General features: G+C 45.8%; 1 protein-coding gene across 1 annotated transcript; it reads right to left on the bottom strand.

The window, feature by feature from the left end:
* Window positions 1–673: 673 nt before the first annotated feature.
* LOC104151879 (beta-soluble NSF attachment protein) lies at window positions 674–18,782 on the bottom strand. The gene is made up of 11 exons (XM_068940460.1): window positions 18,614–18,782; window positions 10,420–10,499; window positions 8,998–9,114; window positions 7,787–7,833; window positions 7,537–7,614; window positions 6,105–6,160; window positions 5,512–5,596; window positions 4,663–4,767; window positions 3,900–3,968; window positions 3,459–3,509; window positions 674–3,019 (listed from the first exon to the last, which is right to left on the bottom strand). Exons 1-11 carry the CDS (start codon window positions 18,709–18,711, stop codon window positions 2,915–2,917), a joined length of 891 nt encoding a protein of 296 aa, XP_068796561.1. The 5' UTR covers window positions 18,712–18,782; the 3' UTR covers window positions 674–2,914.
* Between the last annotated feature and the right edge of the window lie 1,475 nt (window positions 18,783–20,257).

Here is a 20,257-nt window from a genome sequence, read left to right as displayed (position 1 = left end):
TCTCCTCGCCCAAGGGGCACCTGGAATGGCCCCCTGCACCCTGGCCCTGCTCCCTGCTGCTCCCCTGCTGTGGGGCCACCCCACCCCCCTACCAGCTCCCAGGGGGCTGGCTGCCGGCCCTGGGGCGCCCAAGGTGCTAAGCCTAGGGGGTTGACAGAGCAATAAAAATACCCAAACTTTGGTACAGAGCTGCTGTTTTAGGAGCCTAAAGCCATGTCTGATGTTACCATGGCCTTCCTTCAGCTACAGGAAGGTGTACTCTTTTATTAAAAAAACAACAACACCCGCAGGAGGTTATATTTGAAATGCTTATTCAAGGCTGATGCTACTTTTGAAGCTGTTTTCCCAATGACCAATGTAAAGAGGTTGTAGATATATTTAAATTCTGGGCACGAGTACCTGTAGACAGGAAAGCTTTTGCACTCCCTGAACACAGGGAAGTGAGTTAGTCGTAGGACAGACACCATAAAACGGCCATCCAGTGCTTTCCCATATGGAAAGCTTACATTCTTAGCATGGAAACCTCCTTCCTACCTTAAAAGGCAGCCCAAACCCCCAGCACAAGGTGCTGTACATCCTGGCTTTTACCGTCAAACCCTGCTGCTATTTGTTCAGCTCTAGCTTTAGCTCGCCGTTTGCGTTTTCCGCGAAAGAACGTTCATGACTACTGATGTTCACAATTTCTGTTTTATTACTGTACAGAGTCACACAAAACAGACTATGTTCTTGCTCAGGCCATTTCATTAAGGTGTCATAGTACAGAGTTTCATACTAGGGTAGAGGGGAAATACAGCGGAGTGGCAGATCATCATTTTAAAACTGTCACGATTGACCACAGATTACGCTGGATGACATGCTGTAGCCTACCGCTACAAAGCTAACACTTGCGTTTTAACGCTATTGCTCCAAAGCACACTAACAGGGCGCGCACCCCGGTTTGGGTTTGGTCGTCCGGTCCAGCAGCCACGTACGCACCTTGCCACCGCCGCGCACAACACTGACAACCAGAGAAGTGGACAAATGGCATAAAATACTCACGTCAGTTGTGTACGAAGCTAGGGAAGGGCATCTCAGGTGGAGGCAAACGGGGACCACAAGCCAAATATAACTTAAAATATTTCTTTGCCAAGCTGGCGAGGAAGACGCACATGAAACGCGAGGGCCTAAGTGACAATTTTGTTGCAGGGAGGTTGGTCACAAACAGGAGCCTTAAAACCCATGCGAGAAGTGAAGAACCAAGTTGCTTAGAAGAGCCAGCATCTTCCAAGGCTTTGCTCCCCTTCCCTTGCAAGTGCTGCAAACCTCCCGGGCCCTTTCATCCGAGTTGTGATACCCAGAATAGCATACGTGAAAAATAAGTTTGATCACTCTGAAAAAACATTTTTTTCTTTTTTTTTTGAGCATGCCAGAAGGTTTTTTTTTTTTTTTTGTACGCGGGTGGTAGAGACAGCACTACTTTAGTAGTACTACAACGCTTAGGACAATGAGTCGACGAGTCAGTACCAAGTTGTACTTCAGATAAGTGTTTAGATTAAAAACAAACCGAAGATCAGCATGCCAGCTGATACCCACGCGGTACCTGCAGAGAGCCCTATATACCTGCGGCAGTTACTACCTGGGGGCTACTATGATATTCCTGCTTTGGCAATGGAAAAGGGCAGCACTCATGTCAAATAAAGCAAGTCCTTCTTCATTCTCTGCATGTCCCCAGTGCGTCTGAAAATTACTCCATCTTAAAGCAATACCGCTTTGCTGGCTCCCGCCAAGAAACTGCACAGGCTCCTTAAGTCCCTCTTGATATATACACGTGAAATAGGTAGCTTTATCGTCTCTACTTAAACTAAGCATTGCACAAAAGCGCCTGAGTTGCAGACGTTTTAAAACACATCTTTGTAATGACTACAGGAATTTTTAAAGAGTCTACACCTTTTCAAAGCAAGCTTCGAGTAATCCGTCACTCAGAGAGCTGAGGGAAGGTCCCTGGATCATATCAAGTCTCAGTCGACAATTCTGCACAGCACAACAACGAGCAGAAAGATCATGAACTAACCAGTCTTGCCTGGCACACACAACAGAGCTGTATTAGAGACAGCAGCAGGACTTCAGGTAAATGAAAAGTTAGAAAAATATATTATTACTCAGGTCAAGTTATCTCGGGATAGGAGGGATGGGACGCACCACAAAATAAAATAAGTGGAAAAATAGATCCAAGAAAATATAGAAGAACCTTACATTTTATATTTAGCTCTTAAATACAAAATACAGGATTAAACTAGGCCCATTCATGACTATTCAGAGGGTTGGCACCAATCTAAGCAGTCCTGTCCTCTCTGCATTATAAATGTTTTCCAACCTAGGTCATTCTGCAGTCTGTATTTATACATGCACACATGTATCTGCATAGTATGCACACACACACACGCATACTGTACGTCGGAGTCACAAAGCCTTTCACTAGTACCATTAAAAAAGCTCTATCATTTAAAAAAAAACAAGATCCAAGCTCATCTGACAGAGGTCCATTTAAAAACACAAGACAGTCACAACGCAGCAATAGATCAGAAGCGATCGTTTGTACTGTACGGGCAGGACAAAAATATTTACATAACCTTAGAAGACAAAACAGCAGAGGAAAAGCAGTCAGAAGCGCACAATTGGGCTCACCAAATAAAACAACATAAAAAAGATTCTGCCAGAAGTGTTTCTTTAACCTTAGAAAGTGATACCCAGAGCATCGCTTCTCATCTACCCACGTTGTCACAACAAAGAGCAGGATATTAAAGAAACACACGAGGCATTTGATTCATAAGCAACAAAATTAAGCGAGATATTTTATCACCTATTCCGTAACGGTCCCTGGCTGTAACACAAGAACGGGTTATTTAGGCGGCATGCCACAAATATCACAAACGATTCACTTCAGGTCCCCATCCCCTTCGCCTTGAATGGACTTTTTGATGCGAAGCAGCATGGTCGTAAGCCACTGATCCAAACGCGATATCGAATCAAACTCTTTAACCTGTTAGGGAAAAAGGAAAGGTAAAAGTGGAAAGCAAACGAGAACACTGCAAAAGATGTACGCTGCATTTTGTTAAGTTTTGTCTTTTAAAGCTAGACGGGTGTGTACACACACAGAGCTTTAAGCCAGAGCTTTAACACACTGAAAGGGGTGGTACAAAACCTGTGAATAGACCTGATAGAGCTGGCCCTGCTTCTGGGGGGGAATGCACCTCCAGAGGTTCCTGCCCCCCGACGTTTTTCTGTGAATTGGTGTCAAATAGTGTCGCGGCAAGACCTGGACCCTGCTGCAGCACTGAGCAACGCAGCAGTGCTCCTGTACAGCTCATGCAACAGGCTACCCACACGTAGAAAAAACAGATTAAAAAACAAAGCTATTTCAGACTGCCCCAGGAGCAGGCAGCCACAAATGCACCTTGAGCAAGCGCTGGACTACTTACCGCCTCAGTGTAGGCCTCGCAGTTTTGCTCCTCATGAGCTTCCAGCAGTTTCTAGCACAACACCATGCAAAGTTAGAAGTCAGTATGCGGTTTGGGTTCAGTGAAATACTGTGCTGCTGGATGCTCCCGCCCACCCCTCCCTTGCATCTCCCCTCCCCAGGGGCCCTGCGGTGCTCAGCAGCCACAGCCTGGGACCTTCTGCAACCCACCTCCCCATGAATGCAAGAACAGGTTTTAGAAATTAGTTTAAAAGTTACTTAGAATAACCACCTTTCTCCAGCTGCTTCCACAAGCATGATATAAATCCCATGCAAATCAAGCCTGATGTCCTCTACAAGGTTTGACCGCAAGACCAAACCCCAGCAAGGAGAAAAGGCGCCATGGGAAAGGGCACTATTCATTTTCAAACGTCAGTGTTATTTTAATAGTGGGTTTACTTACTTTTAATAACTTGCACTCCCTTGAATCTGTGAACGCTGGAAACATTTCTTCATATTTCTCGAGCGCCAGCTAGAAGAGAGAAGCTAACCCTGGAGTGCATTTCACATACAAATACCTGCTTTTTATTTCAGTCCTTATCTTCCAGTCACCTAGTCCTAAAACAGCATAGAGAGCTTGAGAAAATATTCCCAGTACACCCAAGAGCACAAGGACATGCAGACACAAGGTCAGAACTTGGTTCATCGGAGTCTGCTCTGACTTGGAGCCTCAAGCGGGCAAGAGCGAAGCAGCAGAAGCAGACAGGGACTGAGGACAGAGCAGAAAGAAGGAAAACTCCCAGCTTCTGACACCAGTCTTCAAAGCTGGGTACTCCCCAGGAGCATCCTTACAAGTGTCCTGAACATCCTGCCTTGGAGTCACTGCAGCTCACTCTTAATTCCACTTGCTGTGGAGAGTTTAATGCTGTTTTAGCCATTATAGCCCTTAAATCTGTGCCCAGGCACTCACAGCCATAATAGCTCCGGGCCCTGCTAGGCGCCTGCCAACGACAGCACCTCGACTGCTCTCCCAGAAAAGCAACACGGCACTTTCCCAGCCACATGGGGGCAGAGCCCCCTCCCTCCCCACACTTTTGGGGGAAAATAACATATATGCGGAAATATAAGTTTCAACCCATGCAACAGATATGCAAGTTCCTATGCCTGCAGGAGCATCGCTCCTGCAAAGGCAACACAGACGCAGGAAGTTCTGGATAACCACTAACCTTAGCGTTCAGTTCATCCACAATGAAGTGGCACAGGGCAGCTTTGAAGAAATACTCTTTCGCGCTGTACTTGAGCAAAGGATTATCCATAGTATTTGTTCCAACCTAGACATATCATTATTAGAGAAAATTACTTCGTTAAGAACCAAATTAAAAATATAGCAGCTGCTTCAAATTGCATGCAACACCACACAACTGTCTGCAAAGAAAGACGGCGAAAAAATTGCTAGTGTCTTTACAAAAAGCTATTGGGAAACTAGACAGATTTTTGACTAATCCAAAGTTAAGGAAAAAATCCCCATGCAGCCCATTCGCCCAAAGACAATTGGTGTCAGGCACTGTTCGGGAGTACCATGTCAATAAATAGGGGGTTCAGCATCTCTGCAGGGATGTAGGGAGAGTGTAAAGGTATAGTAATAGGGATTCAGGAAAAAAAACAAAAAGCTTAAGGTAAAGCAATTCTTAAACGCATAGAAGCAAGTTGCTACATTTAAAGGCATAATCAACTCCAGAATATGCAAGATTTGAAGCTTCTAGGCCCTGACAATTTTGAGAGACTACCACACTGACCTACTTTTCATTTTCAATGACTTTTTGGCTTCAGATCAGGGTTTTCTCTGATTTGCATCTCTCATTTGGTTCGCAGCATCATTTAAACAAAAAAAAACCCTCTACGTTTGACGAGACCCAGAATTTAACATGTAGGCGAGTCCTTAAGGGCTCAGCTGCAGGGAACAGACAAAACTCAGTCTTACAGTGGAAAGCTCATTCCATCCTCCACTGCTGAGACTGCCCTAATTCTTTAACCCCCATCGCTGATGCCAGTGCAAGAGGTGAGTTCACACTAACCTGCTCATAAATCTCAATGGCCTTCTGGTACTGCTCCAGCTGAGCAGCATAAGCAGCAACCTTCAGCAGACACTTGTTGGCTGAACTGCAATCAATACAATTAAAGTAAGTATAGTATTGCCCGAGCCACCGGTGGGGAAAAAAGAAAAATCTGCGCCCCAGTATCTCCAAGCACTACCTCCACTACTTAGCATAAATAAAAGCTGCATATCAGGGCAACTTCTTTGATGGTTAACATTAAAATCACATCAACGTGCAGGAAGACCTTCAGTTGGGCATGGACCTTTCAGTCTTCCATGCTTGCTGTGCATCCAGAATGGACATCCAAAACAAGCCAAGCCTGTCTGCAGGGATAAGAGCCTTAAGTGGGACTCTAAAAGGCTTTATTTAGAAACTCACATGGCATGAAGACACGTGGACCCTAAGGTACCGAAGCTGCTAAAGCTAAAACATTTATGGAGGCTTTGGGCATCCTCTCAAAGGAAATCTCAGAAGAGCCTGGGAGTTTGGGGAGAGGCAGAGTGCCATCTAGGAGAAATCCGGATTTCTAACCCTTCCTTGTTGAAAGTAATTATTTTGCCAAGACAACTTGCCTGTTGGATTCTTCTCCCTTGTAATAGTCTGCAGCCTGCTCGTAGTGCGCGATCGCCTGGGAGACAAAAAACACTAATATGGCTTCTGAAGTAACATTTTTGGTTAGAAGAGCGCACAGTGACCACATTTACAAAAGCTCTTCTGCTCTGCAGGTGGAAGAACAGCACCCCGCAGCATTTCTCGGGCAGTGAAACGTCCCTGGCCTCCATCAAACTCAAAATACTATGCCACCCTTTAAAATTTTACTGTGAATTTCGTAAAGACCCCAAACGCCAGTGCATGTTTAATAAAGGTGATACACTACTATCAAGATAACGATTAAAAATTTTCATAAGCACAATGCAACATCTTCTCTCCGTTTTGCCATGATATGATAAACTTTTTATTAAAAGACCAGTCCTGATGTAATGCTTGATTGAAGCAGGACTGCACATGGACTGTTAAAGCTGAAATTGTTAATGCAGATGGACAGGATCTAATGAAGTGGAACTGATGAGGCAAAAGATTCTCTAGAAAAGAGTATCTAGAAGTGATACACTTGCATTCAGCAAACCTCAACTAGAACAAGATTTGTTACTAGCTGACCTGCTACGTATTTAATGTTATTCCGTTTAGAAATCAAACTGCGTGTTCCCTGTAACAGGTACTTGGTTATGCTGACAAAAGAGGCTGCCACCTTTCCAATACCAATTCCACTTTCCCCATCCTGAGAGCCAATACTAACAACTTCAGGTCTGATGAGCGTATTTTCAAAACCTCTGTTGGTAGTACATGGACAGATATCTGCTGGGGACCACACTCTGGTGGGCAGCAGCACTTTGCAGCTGGCTCCGAACTCAGCCTTGGCGGTTTCCTTAGGGTGAAATCCATGCCCAAAGGCACCTCCTGGAGCAACAGGTCTAAACTGCTCAGTCCTTGCAAAAAGCACGTTGGGATGTGTAACGGCAGCAGAAGTCAACCCTAGACCACTGCAGCCTCCTCCACGTAGTATCTTCTGGAGCAGGTTTTCAGGGCCTTGTCAGAGGAAAGAAAGCTATCCAGGAGCTTCACCACCACTCTCTTGCAGATAACTAACTTGCAAATAATTAGGATAGTCCTGCAGCGAGGAGGGAGAAAAATCTCCACTTCTGTCCCAACCTGTTAGCTCCAGCACTCTGAACCATCATGCAAGCACCAAACCTGCTGTTGTTGACTTTTGTAGTTATTCGTCACATAATTAGATTAAACATGGACAACTGGAAAGATCACCGATGGTCAACACTTCACTGAGACTGCTGTAAGAGTAACTCTAATTTCAGTGACTTATACCCCCGTAAAGAAGCCTAGCGTTGGATGAAAGACGAATTTTTCAACCAAGCTGATCTCCGCGTTCTTCTGGATAGAAAAGGAAATGCAACATATCAGTAATAACACAGTCATTATCGTCTTTACCTTCTCAATGTCTACCAGCTCAGCCTCATAAATCTCTGCAATGGTGATGTGATGCTTGGCAGCAATAGTGAATCGCCCCTAGAAAACATAAGAGATTATGAATGAGATGGGGGGGGGGGGGGTTTCCCTCTTGGTCCTGCACATACAACATCTACAAAGCTTCAGGGTAAATGCAATAGCTGTATCTCTTATAGTCACACGATCAACCACATATCAGGCCACAACCTACCCAGCCAGCATGGCTTCTTACCATGTCAGTGTAGATATCGATAGCTGCATTTAAGCAGTTGATGGCCTCTGCAGCGTGAGCAGTCGGGAGAAACAACACAAGGTCAGCCAGCACATCAGACATCTTGAATTTCAGAACAGCCCCCGCAAAAATCGTTCATCAGATTGTGGTAATACCTCTGTTTGGCAGACTACAAACCAGCTCCTTAAATATCTACTCCCATACAGACATATGCCTGGGATGACAGACATACATTTTCATATCCATGCATGGAGACATGCAATGTCCCCCGTGGTTTTGTATTTGCAAATCTAATCACGATTCTCCCACCCTGACCAGATTCAGATACCCACATCTTGCCGATAGCCTGCCTGGTAGTGCAGGCAACGATTCTAACATCGAAATAACTGTCAAAGATTAGGGTGGGCAGAATACAGCCGAATCATACTCCAAGTCTATCAGGCTGCATGCTCAAATGAAAAAAACTTAGAAATACTAATCTAATAAATACATAGGACTGCAGTTTTCAAGGCATTTTGTGTTTTAGAGTTATAAAACAGTGGGTGTCAGTGCTGAGCAAGTGTCTTCAGAGCTCTCTTCAGGAACTTCATTTAGGATCTCATCCCAGCCTTTTAGAAACTCATCCACAAAGTATGTTCATTTAAAAAAAAAAAAAAAACATAATCAAATGACCGCTTACAATCACATCTTGTTCCAAAGCAATGAATACAGTTGTACTGCTCCTGAGACGTTACCCAGGGACAAGAATATAGACCACCTTCCAGATACGACTGGCAACATGATGCATATTACTGCTTGTACAGTACTAACACCTACAGACCTCTTATATTTTGTGGTGGAAGGAGTATTCAGTGTGTGATGACTCTAGATAGTCTCTAAACCGTGAGGATTCATCTAGCAGACCTACAGCTCCGTCCCAAGCAAGGAAAAGCATCATTAATTCACAGAATTTCCATCAGACTTACCTAACCACAATAAGGCATTCCCTGCCCAGTCATACTCCGCAAGTTATGTTAAATTTAAGTAAGTATCTTGCCTGAAAAGTAGAAGCCAAGGCTATGCTTAAGGCTTTGCAGTAGTGTATACTGAAGATCTTAACCACATAAAGCAGTCGACTAAAGAAAACCATAGCTTACTAGCTACTCCACAACTTACTAGCTACTCCACAACTAAGATTTGCATGAAATAACCCAGGATTTCATTTGCCTTACCTTGTGGGTCTGCTTTTTTGTAAGCGTTCCCAGCATCCACGAAGCTGGTGGCTGAATCGTGTTTGCTCTGCAGCTGCATGTGAAGTTTGGCTGCCTGGCAAAACGCATTCCCTGCAGCTGAGAAAGAAACACAGATAGGATTTACCTCTCCAGTCCCATCGAGTAAGCAGAATTACAGTACCGTGACAAGACATTTCCGTGAATTCCCCAAACAGATCCAAGTCTATGTCTATTTGCAGAACTACCTGCACTTGCCATGTATTTCAGTGCAAAAAACTGCTTCTCAGCACAGCTACCCCAGTTTCACACTGTTAAGGTACCCAGGAAGATAACTGGCCCCAACCCGAGGTTTGGCTACCAGACACAACATGAGAAATGACAGGATGTGACAGATCAGCATGAGGCTGACAGAAATACCGACAGTGCGGTGCGTGACGGCAAATTTCACAGGTGGTTACGGGGGAGTTAGGCAAGAAACATCACTGAGGGGCAGCACCAGGGATCTTTTTGGAAACAGAACCTTTCAAGGCAAGAGATACCATCTCAGTAACATTACACACGCCATAATAACATCGTATATATATAAGTAATAGAACATGCACATGTGCAAATATACATGTGTGTGCACATGTCCCCTGGGACCATGGGTTGGGACCAGCTCCTGCAGAGACCCATAGGAGAATGGGCATGAGCCAGCAAGCTTGGAGCTGCATCATTCAGAAAGAGGAGGAACGAGCCATCTGCAATCATGTTTTTGCAAGCACTGTCTGCGTGCTAGTGGTGCCAGACACGTGACATGCTACTGCTCTCTGCGTCAGTCTGCTGGAGGTCGACGGCACGAGGGCACGAACACGGGAATACATGCTCATCCCCGGAAATAGGTGTTCATCCTCGCCACTGGCTGAACCTAGAAATGGGGGGCCATAGCAGCCTTCCATCCAAAGGACCAGGAAGGAAGAATTCTTTGGATCTTGAAGCCCACTGGATCTCACTTCCCTTAGAACAGGGAATTTTAGAGAAGGAGCTGCATGAGCAATAGCATAGCTTAGAAAAGCATGCAGCAGCAGATGCAACTCGTGCACAGAGAAATCAAGGTCAGGATGCTACCTTCTCCTGCCAGATTTGTAGTTCCTGAACTCGAAGATAAACAATGCTGCCCTCTGGTTCTGTTGAACCGCAGCGTTTATCCATGCATAAGTTCAGACACATGTTTGGAGGAAGACTTGCAAAAAGAGTGGCTAAGGCCTCCGCTCCCAGAAAGAGGAATTGCATTGCCGTAGGAACAACTGCCTCGGAAACAGCCTATGAACTAAAACCCCACTTTGATAATTTGCACCATGCCACTCCAGCCTTCAGAGGTCACCCCGGTGCGAGAAATGCTCCAACCCTTCTCCCTGACAAACAGGCTGCGACTGTACTTACCACTCCAGTTTTTGGCTATCTTGAACATGTTTGCAGCCCTGGTATACATTTCACAGGCTTCCTCTACCCTGGTATTTCCCCTGAAAGAGAGCGAGAGAGTCAATTATACTGTGCTGCAATGAAATACAGTTATTAAAACATGGGCCAGAAGCTAAAATAAGGTTTGGGAGGTTGCAACCCTATTAGCTCTGGTGAACTAGCCCCTCCGGACTTTACTACATCAACAGATAGCCATTCACCATCACCCCAGTTGTGTCTCACGCAAGGCTTCCATTGCTTTCTTCTCCTTAAACAGGTATAGTCCCAATACACACGGTAAGTCTCAGGAGATACAATGCAAGTGTTATATTGTTCAGAGAGAGGAAAATCAAATTTTACGTAGCTCTGCCACATTGGTATCTCATGAGACATCTTTACAAGATCCTTTCTAAGCAAATCAACTTCTTATAAAATACATTGGCTTGAGCAGGGCTTAAAACTGAATTTTCTCCATTGTGTTCTGGAAAACCAACCGAGGAAACCATGCAAGGTCCACAGTTTGCAAAGACAGTGCTGGAGAGCTGGCTGAGCAGAGCAGGAGAAGCTGAGGCAAGAGTTGGCTGGCTGCTGGCAGCTCCCGTGCCTTCTCCAGCAACTGCCCCCGTGCCACCAGCATTGCTACCACTACAGTGAACGGTGGGGGTGGGAGAGAGACACTTCAGATAGAACATTATTCAATTTTTGAATATTTTTAAAATACTCCAGATGTCAGTCTCCCAGTCCAGATCGCCAAAGGACTACCTAAACGGAGCTATCTATCTACACAAAGAAGTGGTCCAAGGGTGGCGAGGGCAGGGCTGCATCTGCCCAGCAACACGTTCCGGGTTGAACCATCTGTGCAAGCAAAACGCAGGGCCTGCATCCTAAAACGGGGAAGGATTTCCAGTCCTCTAGAAAGCAGGATAACAGAAGTGTGGGAAACAACTGGATTTCTTAACTGCCTTGCATGCTGCATAGGCAGGTTTTGAAGTCAGAAAAATCAAGGAAGCAGAGAGAAGTTCAGTTAACACTTGATTAGGTCTCCCATGCCATGGTGCAAACAATGAGCTGGTGGAAGCTGACAAAAATGACAACAATCAAGTCTTTTCTAGAGAGAAGAAGCCTTTTTTTTTTTAAATCATTCCATAAAGCAGGGGCAGAAAAGCAGACAGAAACCCAGTCCTGAAATGGCAGCCTATGAGTTTTTTCCATCCCTGAAGAGTTTGGACCTTTGAGCAAATCATTAGCTACTCTTTGATTCAGGTCCCTCATCTGCAAAGCATGAGCAGAGCAGGCTGCTCTCCCACACAGGATTACTGTATGGATAAATCCATTAGCAATGCCGAGAGGCTCTGATACGCCAGTAGTAACACTGGGGTGGTGGCAGGAGGAGCACATGTACTGAATACACCACAAACATTTATTGGCTGACAGCTAAGACATACAACCCTCAACTTTTATTCTAGTAAAATTTCAAAGGATTACTGCAAATGAAGTCTGAGACATCAGGAAATCTATTTTTATCTTAAAAACAAAACCAAATATCGTTTCACTCATCTGCATACTAGTCCAATTTATCTTCCAGCTGGAAAGCCCTGGCGGTCAGAGATACGTTCTGGACCTGTCATAGCTCTTCCCTGCAGGACCCCAAACGTTATTTCTTATGGGCCTCATGGCGCAATTGAGTCAAACATTTCTTTTTTGCAGCCATCTGTTTGGAGAGACGCACACTTGTACTAAGCACATGAGAAATGTCCTTCTCATTGAACCCAAAGCCAGTTCCCCTTAACTTGTTTTAAGCGAAATGAGCTTTGCCTGTAGGTTGGGACCACTCTCCGACAGACCTACCGCACTGAGCCCTCGTCTGCAGCTGCTCATTGGTGCACTATAATGAGTCAACGGTGACGAGGGTTACGTTGTGGTGGGTCTGCTATACGCACACTGCCTGTGCAAGGGGAGGAGGTAGATGGACTTCATGCTGAAAAGGCCATGGTGGGCACAAGCAATCAAGGAGATGCCCGGAGGGTGCTGAGGACCTGATACAGTCCACCAGTGAGCTGAGCAGGGGAGATGCTCTGCTGGGCCCATCCTCACAGGCAGAGAAGAGGTGGCCGAAGACATGAAGGTGGAGGAAAAGACAGCAGAATGGCAACCCTGCACCGCAGGAGAGCAGAGCTAGGCTCGTTCAGGGATCTGCTCGTCAGGAGCCCAAGGAGACTGCTCTAAGGGCAAAGGGACCCATGTCTGCAGCTGCTCAGTGCAGCCATGCACCAAGTGACAAAAGATGCAGAAAAGGCCAAGGGACTTGGTACTTTTTTGCCCATTTTCACTGGTAATGGCTGCCCTCCTGCCTCTCAGTTCCCCAGTCCTACCAGCAGTGTCTGTGGGAGCTGAACATCACCCACGCTAGGGAAAAAATAGAGGTAGGGAGCACATACATCCTTTGACCACACCCAAGTACATCGGACCCACATGGGATGCATCCTAGGGCACCAAGGCTGGTGGCCAGCGTCACAGCAAGGCCACTTTCTGTCATCTCTGAAAGGTCATGGCAATCGGGGGAAGTTCATCAGGATCTGCAAAAGGCAGATGTCACACCCATCTTCAGGCAAGAAAGCCAGGAAGGAGGGTTTGGGAAGCTACAAGCTGCTCAGCCTAACCTCAGTCCCTGGGAAGATTATGGAGTAATCGTCCAGAAAGCCCTTTCCAGTCACTTGAACATGAAGATAATTGGGAGCAAATCACATCTGACCAACCCGACTGCCTTCTACAAAGAGGCTACCGGCTGCGTAGGTAGAGGAAGAGCAGTAGATGTCGTATATTTTGACTTCAGCAAGGCCTTTGACATGGTCTGTCATTGTATCCTTATGGCCAAACTGGAGAGATATCAGCTGGACAAGTGGATAATAACGTAGGTGGAAAATCAGCTGGACCATCAGGCTTAAAATAGTGATAAGCAGCACAAAGTCCAACCAGTGGCATTCCTCAGCGCCAATATTGTTTAATATCTTTATTAATGAGCTGGGTGGAGTGCTGGGAAGGAGGGCACTCCCAGCAAACCTGTGGATGATATCAAACTGGGGGCAGCAGTTGAACCATTGGAGGGCAGAGCTGCTATTCAGAGGGACTCCAACAGGCTTCAAAAATGGACTGGCAGGACTCTCACGAATTTTCATAAAGGAAAATACAAAGTCCTGCATCTGGGCTATAGTAAGCCCAAGCAGCAGGACAGGCTGGGACTCACGGGTTAGAAAGGAGCTTTGCAGAAAAAGATAGAGGGCTCCTGGTAGGCAAGGTGAACGCGAGTCAGCAATGTGTCCTCACGGCAATGAATGCCAAGCGTGTTTGGAGCTGTATGAGCAAAAGCAGAAAAAGGGACACGGTTGTACCCGTTTGGAACTGCAGACCACATTTGGATGCTGCGCCCAGCATTGGGCTCCTCCGTACAGAATACATTGATGTACTGGAGCGAGTCCAGCAAGGAGCCTGTAGGCTCTCTGGCCTTGGAGATATTCAGCCCTTGACTGGCCATGGGCCTGAGCAACCTGATCTAAGCTGAACCTGCTCTAAGCAGGAGGCTGGACTAGGTCTCTGGAGATCACATCCGACCTACACAATCCTGTGATCCTTTCTGCATTCAGAAATTGCTTTAGCATCAGGCAGAAGAGGGGGATTATTGCTAGTAACATTCCCTATATCACCTGCTCACCATGCACTGCATTTTATTTGTCTACTAGAGACTACTACCGCTCTTCTCCAACACCCTGGAAGGGCTTGTCTTCCTGACCTCAGGGTGATGAAGAGAAAAAATAGAGGAAAGAGGAGAAAAGAAAAAAGCTCATATAAAAAAGGACAAACCACTGTATTCTCAGGGAAAGATGAAATTAAGCCACCCAAAGAGCACCTGCTTCAACTCCAAGATGCACAGGATCCACCCAGGACAAAACGCAAAGCCACTGGGTGAAGCACTAGCTGGTGCCTTATGAAGAAGAAATCGATAGCTTAGAAGAATTTTCTACCCTTTTCTTTCTGCAACAAGCTACAGGCCTGAATGCATATTTGCTCCTGAATTGCACCTCTCCTCCCATAAAACAGTGGTTACAGAAGTGCTATGTCTAGTACTCCATGTCTGGTACTCAATGCAGCAAGGATCTGAGGAAGCATTACAAGCAAGACGTGATCCTTACAACTCAGAGAGAGAGCAAAGCTGAAGAAACCAGCTTTGGAGGCTTGAAAGCCAAGTGTCTGAACCTCCAGATTTAACCTGGTTTAAGAGGGAATTACGCATGCTGACCCAAGGCCTGCATTTCCAAAAATAAATCATAAAACCTGCAAGGTTGTTGAGCCCTGTGAGCTGTCCCTCACAGTACAAACGCTCATGTCACAGCAGCAGAGAGGGGCACTTTATTGTGCTAATAAAAGTATTTTCAATGCACAAAACTCTTAAGTATCTCCAAGTTGGGAGCAACACTCAAGCTCTGTTATGCCACCTCCTTGGCCTCCTTCCCTGCATCTACTTTTCATCTGAGCCCAGGCCAAAACCAATGCATCATTTGCCACAGTCGTCTAGATGGTTACAGACAGATGATCTCAAGATAAAGGATCTTTTTTTCCCTTTCTGTGGCATTTAGCAAATGGGAGGTTCAGCATCAGGTCCTTCACGAAACAGCCTGCCCTGGCGACAGGCTGCATCCACAAACTCCCTTGGGACATGCAATTTCGCACAAAACATTTATGTGAGAAGAGTTTCGCCCAGAACAGTTCAAATTCTTCCTTACTCCGGTGGTGTCAATATAAGAAATTTAACCAAGTTTGCAAGCAATATGAGACACTTTGCAAAATACCTGCAAAAACAGAGAGTCCAGTAGGTGACAAGAAATACGACACCGTTCAGAGAATGTAAAATAAAACAAAAATTAAAAGATGCTATACACTTCACCACCTGCATCGTGAACACGAGCAAACGCTCTCGTAGAGTAAATCTACGTTATCAAACCAAACTTCGACATGCCATTTGGTTTTCAACCAAATGTCTATATTTTCAGGTAAGGAACATAACGGAAAGAACAATTGAAAACATTTTAGTTGATGAATTATAGTAATCAAATTCGGCTTCCTGAATTGCATGATTAATGACGAGAATATAATTTATCTTGAGAGAGAATTTGAATTTTTTTTTTTAATTAAATGGGTATTTCCTCAGGCATTTACTCCTTGAAGCTCATTTCTGTCTTCCTTAACAGAAAGACCATAAAAAAACCAGTCTGGCTGGCTGGCGAGTGGAAAACAAAAACATTTGTTGTTGCTTTTTTTTCCTTCTTTCAGCTCTTCTGAGAGATGATTGCGTTTTCTTTCAAAATACATGCATTTTCTCAAGACTGCCTACTCTTGCCCTTAAAAACTGTCTTTTGTATGAACCAAAGCCCAACGAAGAGACACTAGCTAACACCGAACCCTGCAAAATGAGATGTTTTCTAACCTTTTAGTCAAAAAAAAAAAAAAAAAGCACTTAGCAAGCAAAGGAAGCTCTTCAGGAAAAATTAATCAATACTACTGCGCTACCAATGCAAATGTTATTTGCGTGGTGTTATTTTTACAAAGGTAGAAGCTATCGTTTTTTGCACACCCACATGGGAAGATCACCTGGCAGCCAGGCTGGTCTGCTCCCAGACCTTGAAGACCCACCGGACAATGCGCTGCTTCCAGATGGCCTCTGGGAGAAGCCCAAAGCTGCTTTTCTCTGCATGTGAGACGGGAGCTTTATACCCTGTAACTACTTTCCACTAAATAAGAATAGCATTTAAGTTGTCTTTTATTAAGCCAGGTCCAGGTAGGTCTTTTCAAGCGGCTCTCCAGCAATAACTCGCTCCTATTCGATGTGCGAGTTATGCAGAATAAAAACTAAGCAGCCAAAAAGCCTGATTTGTTTTACAAACAGATTATAAAGCAAGCAAAAGAACAGAGAGCAGCAATATAATTTAGGTAGTGGTAAGATTACCTTTTTTGGGCTTATTTTCTTTCTTGGCTTTCTATCAGAATCCAATTGCTTTTGCAGGCCATGTGCAAAAGGGAACAAAGAGAGAAGACAGGGCATTTTTCTGCTGTCTAAATAAGTAACCTTGTTTAGAATTTTTTTTTTGTATCTATTGTTAGCAAAAAAAAAAATAGAAATTTGCCTCTGGAAATCTGCTGGTTCACTCCAAGGGTTTTAGGAAAACTGCCCGTGAGGATTACGATCTCATGCATGCCCTGCATGATTAATCTCAGTGAGACTCAGAAGAAATTTATTTTTAAATCCGGTTCTTCAAAATTCTGCTTTCTGGGTTGTGGGCATTACATTTTGCCAGCCTGAGCTACATCAAAAGCATCAAAATAAAATCTGCACAAGCACAACCCAATAAGGCAGGTCCAGCCACGTCCACCCCCTCCTTCTCTTACCATTCTCTTTTCTTAAGAAAAAAAAAAAAATCCTGCTGTTAAAACCAAGTCCCTAAACTATGATTTTAGGGGCTTGTTTCTTTGGAAAAAGTCAAATCTCCAGGCCTTTTTGCAAATCAGAATCGCTCAAGCCTGAACCACCGCCAGGAGCGTTCACGCCACTGAGGCTGGTTTCCCCCTTTGCCCCCAGCACTAGTTGCTCCAGGAGCAGATCCAGAGCACAAACCCTACGCTCTCAAAGCGGAAAGCAAAAGTGCCTGTAGGGCAAGAAACTGCTCTTTTGGTGTTGTTTCCCAGAGCTGCCCCATAAAACAATAACTCCTTCAAAAACAGCAAGTTATCTTGCATTGCATGATTTTTGCAGCTTTTACAAGCTTAACATTGTTCCGATAAATTATGCAATTTCATCTTTGCATCCAATAATGCCTCCATTCTTAAAAATGTGCCGATCCCTCAATGTACCAACTACTGCTTGAGACTGGCCCCAGCCCTGACAGGCCAAGGACTCTAGTCCCTTCCTCGCTATCCCACGGGGACTGGGAATTATTCAGCAAAAAAAAAAACACGGCAAACACTACAAATGGACAGGGAGGAAAGATTCATGGAAACGAGGATGAAACCCGAAGGGTTGACACATTCGCAAGATGAGCGATACTCCTCTCTAAACGACCCTTTCAGGTTTCTCAGCCCCAAATCATGCTTTGAAGCAACGGTTTGGCACTGGGAGCTGCAGGGACAAAGCCTCGGACCAAGGAAACTGCGACAGGGCCTCTTGCCAAAAATACAGGAGCAAAACGGTGCTGCTAGACAGAAAGTAATCTTTAAAACTATGGGCCTGTTCCAAAAACCTCCTGAACTGCAAAAACCCTTCCAGAGAAGAGACTTCCAATGTTGCCCTTGGCCTCACTTTGTTAAACTGGCCCCCCGACTCATGCAATCCAGGAATTGCTTCAAACACGCACAAGCAATAAATGTTTACACACCTGTAACATCAGCATTTAATCCCCAAAGCTCAGCTTGACTAAAGAAATCAAAAGATCAGATACGGTTGGGGTGGGAGGGAAATCCCACTGTGCATAAAAACAGACCCTCATCAACACAGTCCTTGAGTCCTAAAAATTTCGTGCACACATTGGCCAAACACTGAGTTTAAATTAATGCATGCCTTTGAATAAAGCAGCAAAGCAAATAAGGGGGAGAAAAGACCCGGACCAAAAACCAGAAAGAAGAAATCAGAAACCCCACTGGCAATGCACCCCAGTGAGCTTTGCCAGCTTGCACCCTGCAAATCACACCCAAAACTCCTGTTGCACCTACTTAGAAATGCATTTGCTTTCTAGATAGGCCCCCACCCCAAATCAAAAAATAATACTAAACAAATCCCTGGCCACTCGGGGTTACTGGTCTGGAGCACCCCACGGAGAGGCCCGGCTCTGACCCTGCCGTGCACCTGCTATGCACACCGTCCCCCGCTTCTGCCAGCCTCCCCCTGGCACACCACGCATCCCCCTTTGCAACCCCCGCCTTCACGCACTGTGCATCCCCCTTTGCACATCACGCATCCCCCTTTGCAACCCCCCCCCTTATGCACTGTGCATCCCCCTTTGCATCCCCCATTGGCACTCCTGCACATCCCCCTTCGCACACCCCCCACGCCGCTTTTGCAACCCCCTCTTCGCACCCCCCCTCTCTGCACCCCCGCAAGCCCCCCCCCCCCCGTTTCTGCGCGGCCGCTCACCCGAAGAGCCCCCGCAGGAAGGAGTGCGAGCCCTTGACCCGCTTCTCGGCCTCGGCCATGAGCTGCATGGCCTCCCGCTCCTTGCCCGAGCTGTCCATCGCGGCGGAGCGGACGGCCAGGCCCCGCTCCGCCGCCGCCACCTCCTTCTTCCTCCTCTTCCTCCTCCTCTTCCTCCTCCGCGTCGCGCCGGGGGCGGGGCGCCCTGTTGCATGCTGCAGGTTGCAGGCTGCAGGTTGCAGGCTGCAGGCTTCCTGCCCGCCACCAGCCCCGAGAGCTCCTGCACAACAGCCACGCAAAGGGCAGGGAAGAGAAGGTTGCTGGGGTTTCCCCTTCAATTCTCCAGCATTTTGGCAGCAGCGGCACTACCGCCATCCAAGTTCATGCAACAGCACGGCAGTAAAGCAATAAGGATGCCTAGGGACTCCGACAGCCCTTCTCTCTTTTGCAACTTCTTTTTTACGAAGCATCCTGATGCCTGTGTTCACAGCTGAAGTAAATGGTCTTTTGCACCTTTGCAACAGGGGGAAAACTGTGCAAGAGTAAAAAAAAACCCTCAATCACAAATATGAAAACTGTATGATCCAAGGGATTTATCTCTTGCCTGGTAAAATTCTAGCTATGGAGAAGATTGAGGAAATAAGCAGACTTATTCAGTAGACTTACAGTTTCAATACCTGAATGCAAGGGTTTTGTAAAATCAGAGCGGATCTAACCTTAGGCCCTATGACTAATGGCAGGAGGCATCAGAAGGTTTCAGGGAAGAGCTCCCATTCAAAGTAAGCAGCCTTAACTATAAACTCCCTTTTAGCAGCTAAAAACACAGCTTCTGTAAGAAAAAGTTACTTATCCCAACCCAAAGTTCCGGCTTTTGGCAAATCTAGTTCTCCTTCTACTCTACCAGCTTCAATGAAACTAGTTCAACTTTGAAATTGGAGGCAGAGCTGAAGTTTAGGTTTCTTCCGGCCCTAGGCACTTCATTATTCTCAGTTCCAAAAACGATAACCCTAGGTATATGGAAAGCAATCATGCTGCCCTACCCTGGCTTTTCAGCTTCTTTAGGTATTTGCTTCATTGTTGGAAGAAAATCATTTCTGCCTTAACTGAAATCTGTGTTTGGTCCTTTAAAGGAATTAACCTGTACCCCTGTTCTTCTCTTTGGACATACTGAACTTCTCATGCGCTAGGTCCCAGCCTTCCGGAAACCCCTCTTAAACGCATTCTTTAAAATTTCACAAAGCTTTATACACAGATTTAAGGTATTATTAAAGACAAAGCTTGAACAAGAGGTATAGGATGGGATCTACAATTAGGGCATCATTTATCAGAGCAACAGGGCAGTCCGAGGTGTCGCAGACACCTGACCCACCAGCGCAAGGGGAAGATCAGCCTTGCAAGCTGGCTATTAGAGCAAATCCTGAAGCCCCCAGCATTGTTGGGATTTTTAGCTTGAACTTCTAGAAATGCCGAGACAGCCTGGCATATGGCACGGAAACAGACTGTTCTAGCCTGGGACTGAGATATTTCGTCTCTTTGTCAGGTTTCTTCTGCTTTTTTGCTGCCAAGTGCTCTTGCCCTTGGAAAACGCACAAGATCGCAGCAGCGACTTACCAGGCCGGAGCTGCGCTCCCACCATTAACTCGAGCC

The sequence above is a fragment of the Struthio camelus genome, chromosome 3 (genome assembly GCF_040807025.1).
Source record: "Struthio camelus isolate bStrCam1 chromosome 3, bStrCam1.hap1, whole genome shotgun sequence".
NCBI classification, from domain to species: Eukaryota; Metazoa; Chordata; class Aves; order Struthioniformes; family Struthionidae; genus Struthio; species Struthio camelus.
Note: the sequence above shows the minus strand (reverse complement) of the source record. Positions and strands in the feature narration are given on the sequence as shown.